Below are 19,673 nucleotides of genomic sequence, written 5' to 3' on the forward strand. Positions count from 1 at the left end.
TTCCTTCATGCAAGTAATACGCTCAGTTAAAAGACGTTTAGTACGTTTTCCAGAATGCACCAAGTATAATCCTTCCTCAAGCACATTTCAGTTTGTTTCTCTTTATGTTCTTGTTGCTTTTCTGGAAATTGATTCTGTTCCTCAAATAACCTACATTGTATCTGGTAATGTGCGCTGATAGTTCGCTTTCACCGTTAGGGCAGGTCGTCTTACTGTCTGTCAGTTATTAACACCAAATTATTCATTGTGAGGCGCAAATTAGCGTAATGTGGTTAACGCCTCCTCTTGAACGACTCTTCCAAATCTGGTCAGACTGTTCATGCTTGTGCGGATTAGTTATTTTAAGAACTTACTGCAAGAGAGAGACGGCATAGGCGACCATATTGCCTGTACTATACTTTTTTTAGGCACATAAAATAATTATATCCACACATACGATCACACAACCCTACACATACTCACACACGCACACGTAAAATCACGTTATCACTTTCCTAACGCACGGGTCTATGATGCAAGAAACAGCAGGGGACCGTGGAGCTCCGATTTTGAGAAAAATGAAAATGATACATTTACAAGACGGACCAATAATGTCTCAGGAGGTTCATGATTTCGAACTATACTTCAGGAATTGTTTTGCAATTTCTCCTCTTTTCCTAACTCATACCTCAGACTCGAATAAAGTCGCCCTTTCATCCAAGCTCATTTCATTAGTATAAAACGTGATTGTCACCTGCCTACGTTTTGCTGTTTTTTTTTTTCTTCTTCTTCTTTTCTTCATCTCCCTTTTATTGCATGTTTTTAATCTTGTTTTTTTCTTCACTCGTCTTTGCATCCAGGATGCTTGTCGGGGCGCCAAAACATCAAACAGCAGACCCGGATGTTGACAGAGGGGGCGCCCTCTTCCAATGTCCCGTCACTCCGTACGACAATCCAAGCCCATGCAGGGAGCTCAGCCAATTTAACGATCAAGGTGACCAGAGTCCAGCAGTGTCCAATGACCCACTGACCCTTCTTTGAAATCCTTTGTATCATCTCACGCTCTTGCGGCGAAAGAAATGTTTCATAAATAGACCCGCTCACCGGTTAAGGTTTCAGGGAAATAATCTTAGAGGTTTAGAATTTTCGCAAACACTATCAGTGACTATCGCGCCATCGTCTTCTACCGTAATAATAATAATAATAAAAAAATAATGTTCAAGTGTTTGCAAGGAGCGTGTGCACGTAAAGACTTGTTAATGTCAGGAAACGAAGTATTGCCTCTCTTTGAGCTGGTTAGATCTAGTTTATGACGAGCTACTCGATCTCTGCCAACTATATCATTTTGACAGTTAAAGGGGATAGCTAGTAATTGATCAGTGGGAATCAATGGGAATGCTGGGTGATGATTGTTCCAATCCTTGTGGGATTAATTTAAGAGTACGTTATATAAATGTATATAAATGTATATAAATCATTTCCTTCAGAATGGTCTCATATTCAAATAATGTGCAGTTTAAGGCCCCGTCACTGTACAGGCATGCTAATCTAGAAGCATTAAACTGCACATTACTTGAATATGAGACCATTCTGAAGCAAATAATTTTCACACAACAATAGAAATTGAATGTGCTCTTAAATGAATCCCACAAGGACTGGAACAATCATCCTCCAGCATTCCCACTGATTCCCACTGATCAGTTACTAGCCATCCCCTTTAACCGTCATGATCTCCATTAAATTTTCCTGCAGTATTTTCTGTCTTGTTGTAAAACTTGGTCCGTTGGAAACATGCAATGATTACAAATACCATGGCAATGATTTGAAATCCTAAATGCCAGCAATCCACTATAATGTTTGTTGGATTTTGTTGTGTTATGTTGTTTTATAAACATGGAATTACGCACAGACACAAACGTCTCATATCATTAGCCTACATAAAAGAGGTACTATCCCTACACATACCTATGCACACTTTGAACCTTCTGCGTGAAACATTAATTACCTGTCCATAAGTTTCCTTGTGAGATTTGTGCACATTTGCCCCATTGACACAGAAAAGGTTACTTACACTGAACACATGTATACATACACTCTCACAAACAGCTACAGATGCAGATACAATACCCTATATTGATAAACATAAAGAGGGTTTCGCGACGTGCTTTCGAAAGCATGGTGAACTAAAATTTAATATTCTGAATGCAATGAATGAAATTATACGACGTATTAAAAAAAAGTGTCCACATTTGGAAATTATATAGACCAGAAATGCTAGATCTAATCTCATTATTATACAATATCTTTCTGAGTCCATACCAATTTACATCTGCAATCCTACACATGACGCAGCATTTGATTAAAAGACAACCACCTTTCCCAGTAAAAGTCGTGGGCTCTAAAAAAAAAAAAAAAAGTCCATTTGCACGGGTTTTAACCATGTGGAACTTGAAATAAAGCACTCATTTTCAAACTAAAATTAGAAACAAACGAAAAAAAAAAGTTAGACATAATTAGATCGTGATACCATCGATGACTGATTTGTTTTTAGTTTCCCTCGGCTATAGTAAAAATAGTTTACGAAAGAAGAAAAGGTATGTTTTGGCCATAAATTTTACTTCTACTTTCGCAAAGATTCTCAAGTGTTGTTTTTTTAACATTATACATCCAAAGGGTATAGTTGCTGTTTAACAGATTTATATTGAGTAAATTGAAATTTTAGAAAGTCAGATATGGTAATCAAGTATTTTCATCTTGTTTCATCTCATTTTGCGTATCAAAAAAAAAAAAAAGGAAATGATGTGAACGAGCGAAACGAGGCTGTCGCCACGAAATCGGGCCAGTGGTTTGGCGCCTCCGTGAAGAGCAGCGGTGAGGACGGCGTTGTGTTGGTAAGTCAGTCGATAGAAGATGAAGTCGCTCGTTCATTCATAAAAGGATGGTTCATTTTTGGTTCAGATAGCCCTGCTGGAAACAAAAAAAAAAACAAAACAAAACGCAATGTCCCACAATGTGAGAAACACAGTGAGAACACAGTGTGAACACAGTGTGAACACAGTGTGAAATCTCTTCACACTGATAAATTTAAACGTTTTAACAATGTGAACACGTATGAATCATCAATTCACAGTGTAAAACAGAGCAATACTATGTGAACACTCTGAGAAAACCTCTAAGATAATCTACACACTGTTTTAAATTCGAGCGTTTTCACGTAGTCGTTGGACACACTGTAAACACACTGTGAAAAAAAAACTGAGGGACACTGTGTTCCTACCTGTAGGGAGGGATGCAGGTTTCCAACTCGTGTGTGTGTGTGTGTGTGTGTGTGTGTGTGTTTTCTGAGACAATGAGAAACCTCTTATGAAATATGAAAGAACATGCAATTCATAGAGGAATTCACAGGTTATTTGATGGAAATTGGTTTGAAATGACTGAGATATCAAGAAAAAAAGAAATCCTAGTAAAATGTGGCAGGCCAGGACTTTTATCAGGATCTCTTTGTTTTTACCTTATTTTTGGATATCTCAGTCATTTCAAAACCGATTTTCATCTAATAAAATTTAAATTCTCCTTAGAATTGTATGCTCGTTAACATTTCATAGAGTTGTTTCTAAATATCTCGCAAAGCGTTCAAAGCTAAATCCTCACCTCAACCAATACTACAAGGCATGAGACAAAGCGCCGACTCTGTGATTCAGAGAGATTTTATGGTGGAACTCTGCCTCAAGTAGACACATGCCATGTGTGAATTCGCTGTTGGCAACATGAGAACTTCGTGAAAATGTTTCCAGAAATTAAGCAGTCAAAAGAAGATTGCAAAAGGTTTTGAAGCAGATAAAACGACCTCGAGGTACACGTCTTTGGATGCCGTTTGCCCTTAAAAGATCCAAATTTGTTTTGCCCCCAAAAGAAGATGGTAATCACTAAAGTCGTTGGGAATCCTCATGACATGACAAAATGTTCCTAATACGTGTAGTTCTTGGGGAAACACTTATTTCTCTCATTCAGCTTTTGTTGTACTAGAAATAGCTTCTAGTGACATTTTGCAGTCATTGCATATTTCTATTTTGTCGTGAAGTTAAATTTAGCCATGTTCAAAATGAATGGGGAAAAAAATTAAAAATAGAGATAAAGATAGGGATTTGAAGGAGGAAAAAGACATGACCGAATTAGCATCAGTATAGTTAACCATTTAAAAGGGGAAGGGGCTTACAGGAACTCGTAAAATCGCAAATTGAGTTAAACTGTCGAGATGATTTCATCTCGAAAATGAACATTATGATTATGTAAGGCATTTATTTTTAAGGGTAAGAAAAAACAAACAGACAAACAAAAAACAACAACCGAACAAGTTTTGACAAAGTATAAAGAAATAGATTATTATCATCCCAAAGCGCCATCACCGCATCTAATGCTGTTACTATGGTTACCGTTGTTCTTCTCTCAAAGGCGTGTCGTCCCCTGTACACGTGGTTCATCGTCCCCGAGTCAGCATCCACGGCCAAGAGAGAGCCGATTGGCGGGTGCTTTGTCGCCAGGAACAACTTCTCGCAAATCGAGACGTACGAGCCGTGTAGAACTTCAGTCCGTGAGTATCTCACTATTACGTACATGCTCGATATGCGAGTCTCTCGGACGCCGTGCAGCCGGCTGAGACGGTCACATACATTATACTTGCTTTATATGAATATTAGTTGGGAGGGAAAATTTTCCCAAACATCTTCCCTTCTTTTCCTTCTTCTTCTTCTTTTATTATCATTTTTTTTTTTTTTTTACAAACTGACAAATTCGTACTCCCTTGAACTGTTAATTACCTCCACCAAGGGAGGAGATTATGTTTTCGTTACCGTTGGTTTGTTTGTTGGTTTGTTTGTTTGTTTGTCCGTGTGCAAAATAACTCAAAAAGTAGTTAACGGATTTAGATGAAACTTACAGGAAAGGTTGAGAATGACACAAGTAACAAATGATTAATTTTGGTAGTGATTCGAGAATTTTGGGGGAATTTATGAAGGATTTTTGATATTTTGACAGGTAGGGTCAATGAACTTGGGAGTTCAAGCTGCGCATTTTTGAGGTTTTCAAACGCGCACAAAAGTACGTTACTGGAAAAGCCCAAAGAGCTCTTCCCCAGTGGTGGAGATAAATCTCTTTGCAAGATCATCGGTGGAAAGTAGCTGCTTGGCGGAGGTCTGCGCTCTCAGAGTGCTTTTCTAGTTGAAATATGTTAAAGGCACACAAACACGGATTTCAAGAGGGGGTGTTGATTAATGTTAACGATTACGCATCTGTCATGTTTTCCATGTTTTCATGCTACTATTTTGATTAACAAAAGGCGTTACAGGAATACATGTGAGTTATGCTCAGTCTGGGGGAAGGAAGTGCATTCCGATGTCTTTTGTTTTATCATATTAAACAATGACTGACGGGTGATGACATTGACAGAATCCAGCGTTTGAAGTTTTCCTTGTTTGTTTGTTTTTAGTATCCATAGCATTCTAATGAAATATAGTTAAAAAATGATTGAAATACTTTATGTGAAACACACAATTAGACCTATTTACATTATACTCTGTTGGCCAAGTAAGTGATGATCACGGAACATTGTGTTATGTATCAATACCAGTTAACATGCATTTTGCATTGCATAGTTCATTCAAAGCACAGTTTCTGGTCTCATTTGATTTGATTTGGTTTGGTTTGGTTTGGTTTGGTTTGGTTTGGTTTGGTTTGATTTGATTTGATTTGATTTGGTTTGGTTTGGTTTGGTTTGGTTTGGTTTGGTTTGGTTTGATTTGATTTGATTTGATTTGATTTGGTTTGGTTTGGTTTGGTTTGGTTTGGTTTGATTTGATTTGATTTGATTTGATTTGATTTGATTTGATTTGATTTGATCTGGTCTGATTTGATTTGATTTGATTTGATTTGATTTGATTTGATTTTCATTTTAAAGTTGAAAATATTTTTTGAACCAATGCTCTGGCGTTTCTGAAACTATGACTGCATATTTTACAAATCCTTCCTAATTCGCTGTAGCCACAATGATAGCTCCCACTGGAGGTCCCACTAGAGTTCCCAGTTGCCATAATAGAGTTAATCAATAATTAGGATCACTAAGGGCAGAGTATTCCGAGTGTATGAAATGAACGATCACTTTCGACGAGACATATCCATTTGTAAGATTGATGGTGCAGATATAATTTCTTTTCATTAAAGTTTACATCTCTCACCTAAAATCACTGATGATAAATGCGTCCAGTTTCGTATGACTCAATAAATAATTTTATAACGATGGTAAGTTGACTGGTATACGTTTTATGTTTCTTTCTATTTCGAGCATAATTATGTTCTAGCTCCCTTTGTTACTCTAGTTTCCTGTGTTATACTACCCGACCAGTAATTGTCAGGTTTGAACAGTATGCTTTCCTTTTCGCTTACATCAGGTTATCCATAGGAAATAGGGTGCAATCGAAGATAGCACACACGCACAAACGCATAGTCTTATATCATGATAATCATTTCAACCCGAATTTAGGGGAATTGCCGTTGCTTTTTTTTCAAGATTCCTTGTGAATGTTAAATGTTCGTTGCCCACCACGTCTCAAATGTACATTATATATATATACATATATATATATATATATATATATATATATATATATATATATACATATATATATATATATATATATGAATGTGCATCACAAAACCAACAAAAAGTCGCATGCACTGATTTTGTGTTAGAACTGAAAATAGGTGAAATGGGTCAACCCAGCCAATCTTGAGGTTTTTCATATTTTCTGTAAAAGCAAGTCTTCTTCTACATTATACTAAAGTTTGGGATCATAAAACAAACAGGAACTTGTGTTTTCGGCAGTTTTTCTCGAACACTTTTTAGTGGAATGGTGTGACTGGGTGTTTCTCATAGAGCCCTCTTTTAATTTCTTAAAAATCCTGTCCATACTCTTCACTTTCAACTCCAATAACTTCAGAAAGAATGATGCTACTGCGTTGAATAGATAGCACGGCTTGGTTAAAGATCAAGCACTTGAATAGACTCTGTACTTCAGAGAGCCTCTTTTCTCAGTTCACACTTTCCGGAGTGTGAGCTTTCTTTCCAATATTAGGATAGGTTAGGAGAGTTCGCTTGAATTGAGTTATACATCGTGTTAAAGCTTAAAGTCTGTTCTTTCAGAATCTGCTCTTAACTAAAAATCCATGACTGGCAACTTTTTGTTGGTTTTGTGATGCAGGGTCACACATTATAATGTTGATATTAGTTATAGTAGCGGTGACATCCATCACTTTTTCAAACCCATCGTACAGTCATTGACAGTCACATTTTAAAACTTGCTTTCATTACTATCGTTGTTGTTGTTAAAATTGTCGTTAGTATAGCAATGATAATAGTGGTAGTAGGCCAACAATAAAATACTACTGCCACCCTTACTGCTGCTGCTACTACTACTACTACTACTACTACTACTACTACTACTACTACTACTACTACTGTAGGGTTAAGGTTGTGATTGCTTTTATGATTTCCAATGGAAAAAAAAATAATATCTCTCTTTTCTTCATTTACACCGTACAGAAAGTCAACAGAGTGTATTTGGGATTTCGCATTGCGAAGCCGGACTGTCTGCAGATATCACGCAGGTAAAAGGAGTGTATATTTGAGAAATAATGGCGGAAAATTTGTAAGCTTCTGAATGATCAAGTTGGGTTATCAGGTAGCAGCATAACTACGTAGGGTGCTTAAGAGGTATATAGACAGGTAGATGGATAGATAGACAGACAGACAAACATATAGATATATTCATAGATTGATTGGAAGCTATAAATGGATAGATAGATAGATAGATAGATAGATAAATAAATATGTAAATTGATGTATCGGTAGATAAAATTCATGAACATAAACTATTCAATTAATGATATAATACATTTGATAAGAACAATTCTTACAAGCATATTTTGATTGATGAATAAAAAGATAGAAAGACAGATAGATAGATAAATAGATAGATGAATGAATACTATGCAAATTAATGCATCAGTGGATATTAATGAACATAAACTATTCAATAAAGGATACAATAACTATATTGACATGAACAATTCATGTGAGCATACTTAAGTAGGCCTATACATGGCGCTGACCTTTGGCCATGTAGAATCTGGCCGATAAATATATTGTAAGAATAGTCAGCCTTAAATTTCAATATTCTATTTTAGTTGCTTTTCCCCCCTTTGTCACATGTTGTTTTCTTGTTATCAAAGACCAAATCCATACGATTTCACGGTTCCTTTTGGTTCCTGGATGAAAGGTTATAGCTACACCACGGCAACACCCTCGCACAAATCTAGGAAAACATCGAATTAAGTCTTGTCCGGCGCAGTTCCGTACCATTACCGTACGCAAGGACTATATGATTATTCTAACTCAGTACATAGTTTATTGGGTGATATGTTTTACATCCACAACTGTAGTCGTAAGTTAGAAATGTGGTAAAGGGTTGATGGTTTTTGCGGAACCGTAACAGGAAATCAGAGGTATTTTCTTGCACTCGCCACTGACTATCAGTGACTATGTACACACAGGTAAGCAAATAAAGAGAGAGAGAGAGAGAGAGAACTCCACATCCTTGTTATCTATAATCCATGTGGAACAATGCATGATTATCACCAAACAAAATGCATCCGTGTGCATCCAAGTCGTATAAGTTCACTTTCTTCTACTAATTACCAGGAGCATGTCGATGTATAATGCAGACCAGCTGCTCTGTGTGTGTAAGTGTGTGTGTGTGTGTGTGTGTGTGCGTATGTGTGTGTGTGTGTGTGTGTGTGTGCGTATGTGTGTGAGAGAATGACAATGACAATGAATATTGTATTAATATCAATTGTCGCTCCCTGTGGGGTATTGGGGACAACCGTGGATGAAAATCACATAAGTCTCTGTGAAAACAAAGTAGGAAAAAAAAATCAGTCCATTTACAGTATTTACATAAATGAAAAATGAGACATGTGAAATAATAACTAGAGTCAATCAATAATTATTCAGCAAAGAAAATAGTATATTGAGATCAGTGGATATTTACAGAAAAATGATTTATGAGATAACACAAAATAATAATTGAAATAAATCAATTCAACAAAGTATACTGAAATCAATGGGTTTCCAGGCGTGCATCAGTATAAATCAGTTAATTTGTAAAAACAAAAACAATAACAAAAAACGTCCATTTGGACATAATCAGAAAAGAAAAATTGCCGTAGTTTAAATGGATAGTGGCTACTAAAAACTATCAAGCATTATGACAAATTTTACTAAATTGAAATAATTATGTTTTCTTCTACATTTCCGAAATAGAATTGATTCAGTTTGTTTTTAATTTGATTCAATCTAAATTCTAGTAAATCAAATTACTTTCACTAAATTGTGTGTTTGCGTTTGTGTATGTGTGTGTGTGTGGTTCCTCTGCTCTTTTCTCTGTTTATCAACGTTAATCCACTCCGTTTAAAAAAATAACTTTAATAAAGTGAAATCACACCAACTGAACATTAAGCAATTTTCTTATGGACAACATGACACTCAGAAGAATGGAATCTTGGTTGTTGTGTGTGTGGTGTTTTTTGGTTTTTTTTTACGTTTTGGTGACATTAATTGATTGTGCAAAGAGGATGAAGTAATAGTGTCGTTGCCTTATTAGGTTTCCAATTGCTTTGAATACAAAAGAGTCTAAGTTTTCTTCTTTTTTTTTGCAACTTGATTCTCATTCTTGACATGAATTACTCCAAGAGTTGTAACAATCACAGTGATAAAAGGGGAATGGGGTTCTAGCTGCCGAATAAGTGCTAGCAAAGGTGGGATCACTGTTCAAAGCAGTGAGTGGATTAGGAAATGACTTGACTGTCTTGTCTGATTCGTGTGTGTAGCCATTATCTGCGTTTCTCTGAGTGTTCGCATGCGTGAAGCCTTTTAACTGACAGTTATTCAACGTTTGTGCGAGGTCGCATCGACCATTGATTTGTATAACTGGATCGAATTCAGTAATCTCCCTTCCGAATGTTAAAAAAAGAAAAAATCTTCGCTAGCGATCGGGTCTGTACGCTACGTACGAGTGCCCGCTGGTTGTTGATAAACCATTTTTTTTCCTGCCCCATCCTTTGTAAAACGTTGCCCCTAAATTATACCACGCTTTGTTAAAAAGTGAGGGTATGATTTTTCAGCTAGCCGTGTATTGTATCTGTTATTGAGGGTGTCATCTTTGTATGTTGACAGAACGGGCTAATATCCGGAAGTCTCGTATTCCACCTTGAAATATAGTCATGTGCATTTCGCTATCTTATATCGTGACGAAGTATTTTTATAGATATAACGTGTTCTGATATAGCAGTGTTGAATTATTATACTTGTCTTTTACGTGTACGCATAAGAATTCTAGTACTAGTACATTTTTGTCAGCAAGGACATGTTTTTTGTTTTCATTTGTTGGGAAGAAGATGTTTCCATGGGGTTTTTTTCCGTCATTACTGCGGTGAAGTGAGGAAATTAGTTGGAAGACTGTTTTGACAAGAACTCATCTGCAAAAATTGTAATTTGGATTGTTTTTCAAGGATATGATTTTCTGGAGTGCCTCCCCCCCCCCCCCCTTCATCTCTCTCTCTTTCTCTCTCTGATGTCAGAATGTGTTAGTTTACATAATGGTTTAGTCTTGTTCTGTTCGTATATTGTACTAAAAAGTTCCATAAATCTCATGTTTCCCGCCACAGGATGAAATACTGCTTGGGGCTCCAGGAAGTTTCTTTTGGCAAGGTGAGATCGTCTGTCCCTCCTTGGTCCCTATAATAATTATAACACACCAATGTTTTCGAATAGTCTAGCTTTCACTTCGAACAGCTTCTTTAGACACCACTGACATGAGTCACTGTATAGTTTTCTCATGTTTTCTCTTTCACTGCCTATATTTGTAGTGTAATTTTGCAGGGAATAGCTGTAAAGTATGAATGACAAACATTAAATCACACTTTTGAGTTGATGGTGTCTGTTTTGTTTTCTAGTTTTGTATACTAGATACTTAACAGAAATTGTTACGCCATGCACGTCTGACACGTCTGACACGTAAAGATGCTGATTACATGTAAACCAATTTTCAAGTGATGAGGAACAATATGGGGCGGGGGGGGGGGAGGGGGGAGTGATTACAAGTCATAATTCCTTGGCATCATAGATATTTGTGATACCAGTGACCGGCAGAGTGACGCAACTGGAGGTATGTGCATGCTATGGGGGATGGGATAATTTACTATATTATGGTCCTTAAAAAGAGAACACCGTTTCATCACTTACAAACTTAACGTGTTTCCTGAATTTACGCCGAAAACAAAACGAGGTGTACATTACGTTTTAATGTAGACCCCGTAAATTTAAAAGACAGCCTGATATCCAGCCTCCGAATGTGGTGTATTTGTAAATGCATAATTATGATTTAAGCCTCTCAACCATGCTCAGTTAGTTCTTAATTACATGATATGGCTAATTACATACAAACTGTATATTCCCAGATTTACTTTAGTATATACGATGTTATATGGTACGTTCAAATCAGTGACGGGGATCGATTTGGTCCACTTTATTTTTTACAGATCGAAGGCCTAAACTATCGATAATCATGTGGTTTGATGTGATACCATTTTGCACATAACTCGTTCTACAATTTAGGTGTACGTTTTAACAGCTGCTAAATGGTACAATGTTGATTTTAGACAACAGGAAGTATGTGTATCCTGTGAGTCGCTAGATGTAGTTCCCATTATCAAGATATACTCGAAGGAAGGACTGCGGTTGAACGACAGAGTATTAAGATTGAAGAGGGAAGAGGCACTCATATAAAGATTGGCCGGGGGAAGTGAGTTAAAGGAGTATTATTCAAAAGAATTTAAAAGGTGTATAATTCTTACAAAAGAATTTTAAAAAGTTGTTATACAATATCTGAACAGTGACGTGATTACGTAAGTCTATTTGTGTGTGTTTGTGTGTGTGTGTGTGTGTGTGTGTGTGTGTGTGTGTGTGTGTGTGGATAACACGTGTTGAGATCACTTATGCTAATGTCAGTAATGAAGCATCATTAAAATAAATCTCAACTCATAAAATCATGAAAGCATTGCTTAACCTCTGCTGGAAAGAACACAGTGTCTGACAGTGCATGTGTTCACCATGTATAGTTGGCTCTGTGAAAACGCTCGAATTTTAACAGTGTGAAGATGATTTCACACTGTGGTTTGGTTTTTTACATAGAATTCACACAGTAATATTCTGTTTCACAATGTGAATTGATGATTCACAATGTGTTCACAATGTTAAAACGCTCGAATTTAACAGTTTTAAGAGATTTTACACTGTGTTCGTGATCTGTTCACACTGTGTTTCACAATCTGTTCACACTGTGTATCACATTGTGTATCACACTGTGAAACACTGTGTTCTTTCCAGCAGCGACTCCTCCCTTTAAAACTTAGAACGACGAACAACAACGAAAATTAAGCAGCCACTTTTTTTTTTTCTGGGATCAAACTGACTGTTGTGGTTCTTTTATTTTCTTTATCACAGGTCAGATCTGGTTGGTAAATACTGATCTTCAAGGCGAGCGACACACTAATGAAGGGCCTCTACAGTTCGACGACAGTTACAGAGGTAAGACTTGAAACCTATCATCGTAGAAATGAGCCCTCATTGGTCAAATAATGCATAGGCGTTTGTTTGTTTGTTGGTATGTTTGTATGATTGTTTGCTCGTTTGTTTTTCCTTCATAGTCATCGGGCATATTGACTCAAGGTTGACGCGATGTCGTCTGCTGTTTAATCTTGAATCTTTGCGTGTTGGATTCACATTACACATTGAAAAAAAAAAATCGGTTCGTATGTTTATTTGTTTGTCTCAATCTGTCAGCTGCGGTACGTTGAGTGGGATTGCGTAAGGTCACTTTGGCCAACATACATCATGTATACACTTCCGGTGTTCCAGAAGCATCCGTTTGTTAGGTTTGGTTTGGTTTCCTTGTTCGTTTGTGTGGTTTTCTACCACCATACTATATGTATATATATATATATATATATATATATATATATATATATATATATACATTTATATATGTGTGTGTGTGTGTGCGTGTGCGTGTGCGTGTGTGTGTGTGTGTGTTTGTATGTGTGTTTATAATATGTAGGCCCTACGTTTTTTTTTAGACCATGGGCAATGGATCATTAGCGTATTATCCCACTGATGGCGTGATTTTCTTTTCCTTGTGCTTACGGCTAGGATGAGAACAAGCGTTATACATTTTGACAAATTGACAAAAGTTTCATGCAAAAAGATGCAGAGCAAGGTAGTTATGCAACTGACAAGGTTCATATCGGAATAGGTAATATAATCGTCGCAACTACCTTTAAACAAAGTAGGAGAGGCTATATCATCACCTTATCAGTGCTTACGACTTCGCAATAGAAAGGGACGGGCGTACAAGATTAGAAAAGAAAACGTGTTGCATGAGTTCATCATTGCATCAACTACACTATATCGTCTATGATCCTATATGTATCTAGTAAAATACTATGGTGACCGTGCATCACAAAACAAACAAACTCAAGAAAGGTGAAACAGGTCAACCGAGTCAGTTTTGACTTTTCCATATTTTCTGAAAGAGCTATTCTTCTTCTACATTATCCCTAAGTTTGGGATCATAAATTGAATGGGAAAGCGGGTTTTCAGCAGCTTTTCTACAACCCCTTTTTCGGTAAAGTATAGTGTGATCAGGTTTTTCTTAGAGGCCCCTTTTCATTTCTTGAAAATCCTTTGCACACTCTTCACTTTCAACTCTAATAACTTTTGAAGTGATGATGCTACTGCTTTGAAAGTTGACATTTATTATGAACAGAATGTGTCAATGAAGCATGCTCACTTTCAACTTCATTTGATAATCCCTTCATTGTTGTTGCTACAATGGTTTTTATCAAGGTTTTTGTCCCATTCATGGCACGGGTAGCACGGCTTAATAAAGATTAGGCACTTGAATAGACCCTGAACTTCACAGCCTCTTTTCTCAGTTCAAACTTTTCCAGAGTATGTGCTTTCTTTCCAATATTTATATAGGTTAGGAGAATCCATTTGAATTGAGTTATACATCATTTTAAAGCTCAGAGTCTGCTCTTTCATAATCTGCCCTTAACTAAGAATCCATGTCTGGCGACTTTTTGAGTGTTTTGTGGTGCAGGGTCACATAATTATTTACAACAAGATTTGTGGTTAATGAAATTGGTACCATGTGACATTTACTGATTTCGTGTATGCACGTTGTAGTTCAAAGTCGTGAACTATACTTTTGATTCTGGCACGGTGAAATTCCGTGTTAAAAATCAGTATGTTATAAATCAATGTCATAAATACACGTCACATTGAATACCAAAACAATAGTTAATAGTATTCCTACGTGCTCATTCGTGCGCCATTCTAGCCAATATGCACGTCAAATGCATAATTAGCGTCTGTACAATATCCCATTTATATTTCAGGTATATTTTCATAACGTTTTAATCGATTGTTCGATTTTTGTCAAATTGTCACTGATGGGTTCTACTAATATTGCCGCATCAAGTTACTCAACCCGTGTATGTAATATAATTCGGTGTCATTCTCCCTTTCACATGAGTAGCCAACATTACTATAGAGTGGAATGTCATGTCATAATATTACTATGATACTTAACGACATAATTCAGAATTGTAACGTAATCAGCATAGTAACGAATGTTCTATAACCGGTCTGAGAGCTCATTTTGTGTTTGCAATATCGTTCAGTTGGTGACCGTCTTTTGTCCAGGAGCCTACAACCATTCAATTGAGGCATAATTATAATTCTTATTATGTGTTTAACCCTTTCATTTTAATTCAGCTTTCGATACTGAAACTTTTTCAGACTGACAGCGTGAGCAATGTGTGCTGCGAGTCTTTTCTTTAAACGATATGAGTGGAGAAACGCGCCTAATATACGCATTGGCACAGTTTTCTACATAATATTATGATTTCCTTCTACATATCCGTTTGCCCGATTCGTTGTCATGATTGTTGTCGTTCGCGTTCTTCCTGTCACTGCTAACACTTGGTCGAATGTATTCTTGTTCAAATCGCCCTTGATTTATCACTATTGCCAGCTGATTGCTTTCGACATTGCTTTCAGACAGTTTTCAGTGGCTTTTAGTTTATAACAACAAATCCCCTTTCGTGACTGTCAGTTGTCATTGCTCATCCAACAAAGACATACTATTAGACAGCATTCTTTTAAATGGGGTTTCTTGCCACAAGTTTAGACATTTACGTCATGTATATCTACACACACTTCGTTATGAGTCATACAGCCCATATGAGCTTGATACTATAGGTAAATAAGGCGCATGAGCTCGTCACTCAGCAATAAAAGCATACGAGACCGACACATTAAGCCCATCAGTGATGTAATGTCGGTCTCGTGGGCCTTTTTTTTTTCTTTTGCTTAGTGTCGGACTCTTGGGCCTTGTTTGCCTCGTATCGAATTCTTGGGCCTCATTTGCCTGGTCTTAAGCTCATGGACTGTATGATTCTGTCGAACTTGTGGGCCGTACGACGCGGTCTCGTGGGATGACCTCCCATCCTCACCCTTAGTCTCCTCCTTCAGCCTCTATCTCTCCCTTTCTCACTGTCATATACCTCAGTAAAGACAAAATAATGCATTCAATGTGGGGTTTTGTATAGCTCTACAAAATGCTACCTCTGCTACTAGTAAATCTAACGATAATAATGGTGACAATAATGACAAAAGAAAGCAATCCCTGCAAATTGACACAAAGAAAAAACAGAAGAAAAAAAAAAAAAAACCTCGAAACCAGAATCCAAGAAACTTGAAACTTCGTTTCAAAGCATGTTACATTGTTGCCTACAGATTGCTTGAATAGAACATCTCTTGTTTCAAGTCTTTGTTATCTGTCAGATTCAAGCAAGTGTGTGACGGCAGCGCGGCACGCCACAGTAGTAATAATTTCTCGATCCACATCCGCTATAATCTTCTTTTAGCACGCAATTTGCTCGCATTAGGACATGTGGTTAAGACTACCAGTATAACTTCCCGTTTTCAGACTAGTAAAACAATTGCAAAAATATCCTTAGTTGTAATATCATGCTGTTTGTTGATTTTGTTGTTGGTATAAATGTTGTTGAACATTTTGTGTGCTACACACGTGCCGATTTGCACACGAAAGCAATGATTATAATTCTTTATACGCGCCCGATATATCCAGACTTGGTAAGCTCTCAGTGTTTGCTCGTCTGCAAACAAATTACAACAGATCAAAATAATTTGTTGTCTAATGTGTATCATGAACCCTTCTCTCATTGTAGTAACCTCCCCCCCCCCCCCCATTCCTAGGTATTGCATTTGGCGGGACTACACCGTTACACACACACACACACACACACACACACACACACACACACACGCACACGCACACACACACACACACACACACACACACACACACACACACACACATGCTCACACACGCACGCACGCACTCTCTGGACGTGAACTAACCATGCTGTCACAGTCGTAGAACGCTGTAAGGGGAAAAAATGTCTGATAAGGTCATGTGTGTCGAACGAGGTCAAGTGTTCTTCAGATGTCCCAGCTGGAATTATTTTTGGGGAATTTCCCTTTATGATTATATTTTTTCTACATCGTTCTCCTGATACTCAAGGTGACTCCCGTGAAAAAGAAGTCTTCGGGATCGACAGTTTTCTTTCGTTACTCTGTTATCCAAATTTCATTAAAGCGGAACAATAGAGTTTAAAAAGATGTACAGATGATAACTTTGGGACCTGGATTTTTACTTCGTTGTAACGACAATTTTGTTATAACCGCGATCGCTACAACGGGAGTGCACTGTATAACAAGCGTACCCTCAATGCATTTGATTTGCAGTTATCAATCGTGGTGATAATAAATTATGATCATCACGACTGTATGGATCTAGAGGGCCGCGTCATGATCATCCTTGACTAAGTCCTGGGGGAATTCTGCTGCAGATGATTTCGTTTTATCAAATCGCCAAATTGGCAACACTGAATGTCTCTGTATATTTTGCATTCCATGAAGTTTGACGGAGCCGGCTTGATATATCAAGTCTGCACAAAAGTAAAATAGAAACGAATAATATTGCCAATTTAAAAAAAAAACACAGTCTACAACGGAAACGACCAATTACACAGAAGTATACAAATGACTAGAATGAAAACGAATTGTCATTCTGACACACTAACAGTGAATGGTAACAAAATAATTATATGGCACCAAACTATAAATTGATTTCTGGCATTCAGGTTGATGAGTTAAAGGACACCTGAAGTAAGAATGCTGTTTTTGTAGTTGTTTTAGTTTACGTTGCAATCAATTATTGATATTGTGGACAAAAAAAAAAACCTACTAACATAGGTTAAGCAAATGGATACTTCAAAGAAAAGAACAATTTTCCAACAACACGTGGCAAGACAGTTGTTCAAAGAATTGACTCCCGGTTGCCATTCTGCTTGGTTTCCAAAGGATATGCAGTTTCATTCGGGGACTTCAAGGGCGATTCTCGGCCAGAGTATGCGATCGGTATCCCTCGGGCCAACGATCTGGCGGGCATGGTAAGTATATAATACCCTACCAGTGTGATTGGTGTAACACTTCTGGCTTGATTGGTGGCCAAAGACACATCAAGCAACTTTGAATCTCAACGGGATAGTCGTTCTGGGAAGGAGGATGACAAGATGAAGAAGAAGTTGAATTCAATAAAGAAGACGAAAATGAAGAAGACTGATGTGACTAGCTCACTCATAATGCATGTATCAAATCCGGCCCGAGAACCTAAAAAAGCGAAATCTAAATTCCTCCTGCTTTTGATAAAGAGGGAAGCATTCACGGTGTTTTGCTCCGTGCCTAAATAGAACATAATCTTGTTTTATATTGTAACGAGAGGGGAATTTCAAGATTGCTATTATCAAAGTATAAGAAAAAAACACACTATGATATTAACGAGGCTATTTTGTAAATGAGCGTGATGTTTGTATTTGTGTTAATTGATGTATCGAATCCGGTGTGGGAACTTACAAAATTAAGATTAAAATCCCTCTCACTTTCGAAAAAAATAAAAAGGCGTGGGAAACCAACGTATGTTCGGAAGAAAGATTTGCGGTGACACCATGTGTATGTGGTCCTTAACCGGATCGTTGTTTGGCAGAAGAGCCTAGAAAGAGGAGAAACGAAGAGGGAAGCGACATATGGGGGTTGTGAGGAGGGCAAAAAGTGAAGAGTGGGAGACAGTAGTGGGCTAGAAGTTGAAGTTGCACTAATGGAGACAGTAGAGAAAGGAACACAGAGAGTGGTAAGGAAGAATAGTGTGAGAATCAAGTAAGATGTTCGGACATCGTTAGAAGGGGAAAGATAGAAGGGAAGAGGAAGAGGAAGGAGTTGAATGTTGGAGTATCATGGAGATAGGGGAGAGCAGTGAAGATTCATGAAACCAAGAGGAGAGCGAAGTCGGCGAACAGAGTGGCTATGGAATGCGAATCAATGGAGAAAGGACGAATAATCCTTCGAAGGAGGGGTAAGTAGAGGATAGATGAGAATATGAGGAGAGAAGGGAGAGAGAGAGAGGGGGGGGGGGGACAATGATAAGAAGAAGAAATCGTACTTATCATTGTCCCCCCCCCCTCTCTCTCACTCTCTCTCTCCCTTCTCTCCTCATATTCTCATCTATCCTCTACTTTCTCCTTCCTCCTTCGAGGGATTATTCGTCCTTTCTCCATTGATTCGCATTCCATAGCCACTCTGTTCGCCGACTTCGCTCTCCTCTTGGTTTCATGAATCTTCACTGCTCTCCCCTATCTCCATGATACTCCAACATTCAACTCCTTCCTCTTCCTCTTCCCTTCTATTTCATCTTTCCCCTTCTAACGATGTCCGAACATCTTACTTGATTCTCACACTATTCTTCCTTACCACTCTCTGTGTTCCTTTCTCTACTGTCTCCATTAGTGCAACTTCAACTTCTAGCCCACTACTGTCTCCCACTCTTCACTTTTTGCCCTCCTCACAACCCCCATATGTCGCTTCCCTCTTCGTTTCTCCTCTTTCTAGGCTCTTCTGCCAAACAACGACCCGGTTAAGGACTACATACACATGGTGTCACCGCAAATCTTTCTTCCTAATTAACTTCACCATGCAAACCTTCAAGCAACACACAACGTATGTTCATCTTCTAATTCTTCTTTTATCCTTACAAGGTATCCATTTATGACGCCTCGTTGACGGCGTACCTCAACCTGACGGGCACGCAGGTGGGGGCGTACTTCGGCCAGTCTATAGCCGTTTCGGACCTCAACAGTGACGGGTAGGTACATGTAATTACAGTCAACATGGTCGAACAGATACTTCTTCAACCACTCTTCAAGCAACAGTTACCATGTCCTTTCATTCAGCAGCGGAAATGATTATATCCCGACATGATGATGACGTCATAATACCTCACACTTGACGACATTCAATCATATACACAGACACACAGAAATACCTGTAAAAAAAATAAAAATATATATAAAATATATAATATATAAGTCATGGTCCGCAC

At 37.8% G+C, this 19,673-nt stretch overlaps 1 protein-coding gene across 1 annotated transcript in view; it reads left to right on the forward strand.

Annotated features, from left to right (window-relative positions):
• The window catches only part of LOC140244054 (integrin alpha-8-like), a 69,774-nt gene that overhangs the window by 28,475 nt on the left and 21,626 nt on the right, over positions 1-19,673 (forward strand). The window contains exons 2-9 of the mRNA XM_072323705.1: positions 840-973; positions 2,773-2,870; positions 4,432-4,570; positions 7,574-7,638; positions 10,756-10,798; positions 12,593-12,676; positions 17,603-17,691; positions 19,330-19,436. Coding sequence (XP_072179806.1) covers positions 840-973; positions 2,773-2,870; positions 4,432-4,570; positions 7,574-7,638; positions 10,756-10,798; positions 12,593-12,676; positions 17,603-17,691; positions 19,330-19,436 — 759 coding nt within the window. The remainder of the gene's footprint in view (positions 1-839; positions 974-2,772; positions 2,871-4,431; positions 4,571-7,573; positions 7,639-10,755; positions 10,799-12,592; positions 12,677-17,602; positions 17,692-19,329; positions 19,437-19,673) is intronic.

This window comes from Diadema setosum, chromosome 20 (assembly GCF_964275005.1).
Source record: "Diadema setosum chromosome 20, eeDiaSeto1, whole genome shotgun sequence".
In the NCBI taxonomy this organism is placed as follows: domain Eukaryota; kingdom Metazoa; phylum Echinodermata; class Echinoidea; order Diadematoida; family Diadematidae; genus Diadema; species Diadema setosum.